The 7,127-nt window shown below is 33.9% G+C and overlaps 1 protein-coding gene across 2 annotated transcripts; it reads right to left on the reverse strand.

The window, feature by feature from the left end:
- Positions 1–590: 590 nt before the first annotated feature.
- LOC106376744 (probable disease resistance protein At1g59620) lies at positions 591–4,774 on the reverse strand. 2 transcript variants are annotated; one of them, XM_013816863.3, is made up of 4 exons: positions 4,579–4,774; positions 3,534–4,402; positions 3,239–3,385; positions 591–3,054 (listed from the first exon to the last, which is right to left on the reverse strand). In XM_013816863.3, exons 2-4 carry the CDS (start codon positions 4,393–4,395, stop codon positions 1,361–1,363), a joined length of 2,703 nt encoding a protein of 900 aa, XP_013672317.2. In that variant the 5' UTR covers positions 4,396–4,402; positions 4,579–4,774; the 3' UTR covers positions 591–1,360. The 2 variants fall into 2 exon arrangements, with proteins under 2 accessions (XP_013672317.2, XP_013672316.2); XM_013816862.3 differs by having other exon boundaries at positions 4,619–4,770.
- Positions 4,775–7,127: the final 2,353 nt, after the last annotated feature.

Below are 7,127 nucleotides of genomic sequence, written 5' to 3' on the forward strand. Positions count from 1 at the left end.
TATATCACTGATCTGCAAAATATGTATTGTTTGATGATTCTTAACAAATATAATATTATTTTTTTGAACAACATGTGTTTATTTAATTTCTTCTGCGAGTATTCCAGATAAATCAGGCATATTCGTAGATATTGTGTCTGAGTAATTTGGTCATCAACTCTGTGAGTATTCAGAGAAATCCAAATGGCATAGCTGTCTCACCCACAAGTCCCTTGTTATAATTGCAAGAGAATTCTAATCACAAGCTGGAAACAGAAAAAAGATCTCTAGTAGTTTAAACATACAAGAAATGCAACTTGGCCGTGTGGTTATTGTGTTTGGTCAAGCGAGTGTCTATGTTCCGAATACCTATGTTGCACCGGGACGGATACGGGGACAGATACGGGGACGGGAGCGGGGACGGGAAACGGCTAAACTTAAAATTTATGGATACGGGGACGGCATAGAAACGTCTATAATATATACATATATATATATATATATATATATATATATATATATTCATAAATATAAAATCCAATAAATATAAAACCAGATAATAAGTTGAGAAGCATGAAACTTGAAAAAGCATATACAAACTTGAAACAACACACATACCTAACTATGATTATAAGAAAACATGAAACAACACACATACGTAAATAAACTATGATTCGCAGGATAAGCTATGATCTAAATACACACATGAAAGTTGAAATAACACACCTACGTAAATAAGCTATGATCTAATACACACATGAAAGTTGAAACAACACACCTACGTAAATAAGTTATGATCTAATACACACATGAAAGACATAAAAAGTAAATAACTAATCTTCTAGATACTGAGTTTACACGAGAACGTTTCGGAAACGTTTCCAAAACTTAACTTCACCGTCTCCAAAAGCCTTTGCCGTCCCCACCTCTCTGAAACGTTTCGGAAACGTCCCCACGCCGTCCCCACACTGTCCCCGTCCCGGAAACGCATCTGGTACGGGAGACGTCAAGGAAATGCCGTCCCCGTGCTTCATAGCTCAACATTAACAATTTTTTGACAAAAAAAAAAGAAAAGAAGAAAACCTACCAAGTAACTTGTAGGGAAGAGAAAAAGATTAACCGTGAAAGATACACAGCTGGTGTTTTGATAGATTATGTCCAAATAAATATCTTGGCAAAACAGGATCTGGTTATAGAAGGTTCTCAAAGTCAACGATGTTGTCGACAAAGATTCTGAAGCCTAGTTGCGTGACAACAAAAATACAATAAAATCTCTAAACAAATTAAAAGATATCAAGCCTCACCTCTGAGAAACAACAAAGGTACAGATATGAGCTTCTCATTTAGAGTTCAAAGGAGGAACGTTACCCTTTTCTTTATGTTAGACGATATTCAAAAGAGGTATGTGTTGGACTTTGTAGTATTCTTCTCCTCCTATGGACAATTTCTTCCAAAATTCTAGTGTATGTGTGTTCATATCGAGTTCTTCCAAGGAAGTGACAAACCTCAGCCCATCAGGAAGCTCCATCAACTTTCGACAATTATGAATAGTCAGAGTTTGAAGAAAGGGCATGGAGCCTTCTTCTACAATCCACTCTTCCCACTCAGCTAATCCACCAAATTCAAGCTTATGCAGTTGGGGAAACCCACCACTCGAGCAAACCATTTTCCTCCCACAGAAAGATATATTTAGTAAACTGACATCATATAAGTGAAGAAGCTTCTCTAGAATCAGGATTGGATCCTCCTCTAAGCAACAACCACGTAAAGTTATGCTTCTAAGGTGAGAAGGGAAGCGTTGGGCATCAGGTAACCTTGGCATACATATACTCAACTTGAGCTGTTTGAGATTCTTGCAATCAAAACAAAATCCTTCTTCATCAACTGTGGGAGCATACAACTTATAAGCATCATATATATTAAGATTTTCCAAGTGTCTCAATTCACTCAGAGATGAAGATAGGGTTTCCATAGTACACCCCTTGCCATTGAATGAGATAGAGAGGGTTTTGAGCCTTGTCATACCCTGGATATCACACACACTCCCGTGCTCTGTTGAGAAATTCTCTAACGTCTCCAGATTGACTAGATTGCCCAATTCCATCTTTACCTTGTCATGTATCCTCAACGGAAACCAGAGGGTTGTCAATTCTCGCATCTTTTTCAAGAAATTGGGCATGTAGATTGAACATCTCGCATCAACACATAGGTTTAAATAGATCAGCAACTTCAGTTTCCGCATAGAAGAAGGTAGATGAGTTACATGTGCCATATATAAACTCAAGTATCTCAAGTGAATGAGATTTCCAATGCTTGAGGGTAACTCCCCTCCATCAAACTGAGCTTTAGAGAGATCTAAAACCCTCATCAACTTTAGCCCGGTAAAGCGCAAACCTGGTACCATCCAATCTGTTCTCATGTCCTTCAAGATAACCAAGAGAGATCTAAGTTTTGGATTGTTTATCTCCATCTCTTCATTAAATGTTTTATCAAGCCGATGTATAGCGAGTCTGCGAGATTTACAAGAAGATTCAGAGGTGGTGCCATGAACAATTTGTAGAAAGTTCTCTTCTTTGGCTTTAAGAAGACAAACTTCTCTCATCGTGTCATGCAAGTGACACTTTTCAAATCTCAAAGTCCTACCATCTCTTTCGGAGATAACCATATTTCTTTTAACCAACTCTTCTATGTAGCCATCAACAACATCTCGAACACTTGTTCTTTCATAATACTCCGGTTTTAGCATTCTTTCCGCGGCCCAGTAGTAGGCCAGTTTCTCAACATCTACTGGACAATCTTCTGGAAAATGAGCCAAGTAGAGGAAACAATGCTTCAAACAACTAGGCAACTCTTCGAAACTCAAAGATAATACATGATAAACCAAATTGTTGTTGTCGCCATTGTAACTAGTCCCTCCAATGATGTGAGATCTTATATTCTCATATATCCTTTTCCATTGATGCAATGTGTATTGGGAAGCTAGCAAACCTCCTAACAGTTTCACTGCCAAAGGTAGTCCTCCACAGTGTTTGATCATTTGCTTACCCATCTCTTCCATTTCATCAACCTTAAGTTCTGCAAAACACATTATCAAGTTTACAAATCATTCTTTCAAGATACGGTTCAACTACAAGAGTGTTCAAAAAAACCACATGTCTTGAAGATACTGGAGTCAGTTTTATACAAGGCAGAAAACATCATATTGTTTTTTCACTTGGAAAAAAAGAATACTCAGTGGTTGTCTTAGTTAAGAACTCACGGGCCGTGTCGCTCCTAGGAAATGCTATCCTCCGAAAAATATACCAACATTCATCGAGAGTTAGACAATTTGGCTTAAAAGTGAAACATTTTGGATCTGCTCGTAATGCTACACCCTCGTTGCGGGAAGTAAGAAGTATCTTCCAACCTACAGAAAATATAACTGTGTTTTACATAACTTACTAGAAAAAATGACATAGTGCTTTATGACCTTCCTCTTTTTATTCACCCAAACAAAAAGCTACGAAATATAATAAGAGAAGTATCTAATTTATATATGTACCACAAGATTTCACCTTTGTGTCGTGGAAATATTGGTTTTATTATGTCCCAGTCTCCTTCTCTCCATATATCATCAAGGACAATCAAAGTCTTTTGTATTCCCAACAGCCGAACAAGTTCTTCTTGGAGTTCATCTTCTGTCATCTCTAACACCTTATATTCTCGCCTAAGTTTCCGCAAGATCGTCTGCCACACATACTTCCTTGTAAACTGTTGTGAGATAGATACCCATGCGAGTCCTGGAAAATGGCTTTTTACTATCTCATGATTAAAAACTTGTCTTGCGAGGGTGGTTTTACCAATACCGCCCATCCCGGTTATGGAAACCACTTGGCTGCTACTATCTTCCTCCGCCAAATAGCCAACTAATTGCTCAACATTCTCCTCCAAACCCACAAGATGGTCTTCGGTATCACTGGAAAAAGTTTGGCGCATTTCCTTTTGTCTCTCCTGTGCATACGTTTCATTGACAATGACTTGTTGCACGCCAAGACTCTGCATATCGCGGATCACCTTAGATATTCTATTGCTTATGGCTTTCATATCGAAAGCAAGCCCCATGCGTTTCACCATAACGCGAGGAAATCTTCTCACACTCTTCCTGATGCTACTTGTTTTTCCGAGTCCTTCCTCCAGAAGAAAGATTTCGATTATATCTTCTGCGTCATAAACAATTTCTTTGATCTCTTTCACAGTGTTTCTCACCATTGCACTTGTGTGTTTCTTAGCTTCTGCATCTTCCAAAAAGCACTTCAACATATTTAAATCACTCTTTAGTCCATTGATCTGATCATCAACCCCTTGAAGTCGCTCAGATTCTCTGACAAGGAGGTCCCAAAGCTTTTCGACTCCAAATGATAAAAGTGAGTCCGCCATTAATTTCCTGTTCAACAATGAAACTAGCAGTCAATAATCACAGGAGGAGGATACAGTAGTTATAATTTGTTTTTTTTTTTTACAATACTCAAGGACTCGAATAAACTATATTCTGAGGGATTCAATCCACAAATCGTTGTACAAAGACGTGAAAAATGCGAAAATACGGAAAGAGTCACTGACCGAGTGCAGTGGTAATACCGACAAAAGATCCAAGAATCACCTGCTCCTGGAAAACGCTCTCGTCCAACTGATGAGTTTTTTTTTTGTCCAAGTCAACACCAACTCACAAAACTTTGGGTGGAAAAGTCTTAACGCACTCTATTATTTCCTTATCTGCCACGTCTCTATATGTCGGTTGTGTTTTTGTGTGCTTAATAATTAGAAGTGAAAACTATTTATTTATTTTTTTAAGTACAAAAAAAAAAATTAGAAGTGAAAACTCTGCTGAAGAGCCATTAGAAGAGTTGACTCCTAACATGTCCCAGCTCAAACCATACAAAGTTCAGCCCATTTAAATTCAACCCACAAAAACTTAAAAATATTAAATTTATAATGTAAAAGGTTCTATAGGGTATGTTTGTTACCTATAGATATCCAAGTTACAAGTCTATATGTTTTAAAGAATTCATATAATATTTACTAAGTGTTTCTCCGCGATTTCGTGGTAATAATACGATAAGAAAAGTAAATATTATGTTTATGATAATATAATTTTGAATAATTTGATATTAAAATTTTAATTTCTAACTGCAATTAGTTTGATGTTGGTTCAACGACATCTGTGAAAGTTGGTTCAAACTATAATTTCTAACTGGAAAAGTAAATTATAGTTTAGAAAATTTGTGAGATTTACGATAGTTCAACGACATAAATTAGTCATTAAAATATTTTTCTTACATAGAAGAAAAATTAAAATTGGTTCATGTAATTGGCTGTAGAATTACTTTTTAGTTTAGTTTAGCACGTGTAAAAACATAATACTCTAACTTTCAAGAGAAAGAAAAAACATTTTTGTGTAGTTCCAAGACGATGGCCAGAGACTTCTATAGCTCTGATATCGGCTTTATTGATTTATTTTACATACATTTATTTGATTTTTATTTTATTTTTTAAAATTTATTTTAATTTAACAAAAACAATAATTGTTCTTTTATGTGTGTTTGTAAAAGATTTGGCAAAAACAAAAGTTTTGAATATGATTAAAAACAATTACATTTTACCTTTATGTGTTTACTTTTTGAATACCTTCTTCATATCTAAAAGTAACATGTAATTGTTTTTTAATCATATTCAAAGAATCACATAAAAGAACAATTATTGTTTTTGTTAAATTTAAAATAAATGAAAAACAATCAAACAAATCAAATAAACATAACTAAAATAAATCAGCAAAGCCGATATCAGACCTATAGAAGCCTCTGACCATCGTCTTGGAACTACACAAAAATGATTTTTCTCCCTCTTGAAGGTTAGAGTATTTATGTTTTTACAAGTGTTAAAATAAAATAAAAAGTAATTCTACGATCAATTACATGAACCAATTTTAATATTGCTTCCATGTAAGAAAAATATTTTAATGACTAATTTATGTCGTTGAACTATCTTAAATCTAACAACTCTTCTAAAAATAATTTTTGATTATCAAACTATTTGAAGTTAGAAATTAAAATTTAAATATTTTAATTATTATTCAAAATTATATTATCATAAGCATAATATCTATTTTTCTTATAATATTATTAGGTTTAGGTTAATTATTTTTCTGTAATATATGATTTATTACATCCACTATTAGTAGAATGATATATAAAATCGATTATATAATTTTTTTCTATAATATAATATGTATTTATATGTATATTATGAATTTTTTTAATGTAATTTATGATATTTAATTGTTTCTATAAATAAACTAAGTTAATTCATCTATATTTAAGATGTTTAATCATTTGTTTGGTAACATAGATTACATTTAGTAATTCTATGATTAGTTTATTTTTAAACACTTTAATGAAATAACTGAAAATTCAAATACCAACAACAAATCAAATTAAAATAATTAATTCTAAACTTCACCTGTGAATGGCAGCAAAATTCACTTAAGTGACTTTTCGGTTATTATATAGGAGGATAATTTCACTATATCTTTGTATATTTTTATTATTGTAGTTTTACCATGAAAACAAGACTTCGCGAGAAATACTTGTATCCCAGTGGTTTCTATTTTAACAGACGACTACCAAAAATTACAAGTTTGATTATATGTGGTGATATTATGCCTCTCCAAAAATCTAAAAGGTATTTTTGGATTTGGAGCACCGCTTGCGGTGGGGGCTGGTTACTAGCTATAAAAATTTACTCAAAATAAGTTTTACCAATGAGCTGTGGTAATGGAGTGCCTAGGCACTTTTCACTTGGTTCAATTCTCATTGTGAGGTACATTGTTTGGGTTTCCGACAAAGAGGTGAGAAAAGTTGAATATTTTGGTTTAGAATAAAAAACTTGAATTTCCGGTTTTGACAGAAAAAAACTCAATGTTGGGGTTTTGACAAAAGAAAAAGATTTTTTGATTTATAAGGGAAAATAAGATTTTGCGGTATTAATAGGATAACAAAATTTATCGATTTTGGTGAGAAAATTCGTTTTTGTGGCTTTGGTGGAAAAACTTGATTTTATTATTTTGGCGGAAAACACCTTTGCGATTTTGGCAGTAAAATTCGTTTGACAGT

Source organism: Brassica napus, chromosome C1 (genome assembly GCF_020379485.1).
Source record: "Brassica napus cultivar Da-Ae chromosome C1, Da-Ae, whole genome shotgun sequence".
NCBI lineage: Eukaryota > Viridiplantae > Streptophyta > Magnoliopsida > Brassicales > Brassicaceae > Brassica > Brassica napus.

Excerpts from the sequence above, each read along its gene's own strand:
- LOC106376744 (XM_013816863.3), bottom strand. The coding sequence starts at position 4,395 with ATGGCGGACTCACTTTTATCATTTGGAGTCGAAAAGCTTTGGGACCTC. Across the intron at positions 3,386-3,533 it reads AATATTTCCACGACACAAAG|GTTGGAAGATACTTCTTACT; the intron begins GTGAAATCTTGT and ends TATTTTCTGTAG. Across the intron at positions 3,055-3,238 it reads TCCTAGGAGCGACACGGCCC|AACTTAAGGTTGATGAAATG; the intron begins GTGAGTTCTTAA and ends TGTGTTTTGCAG.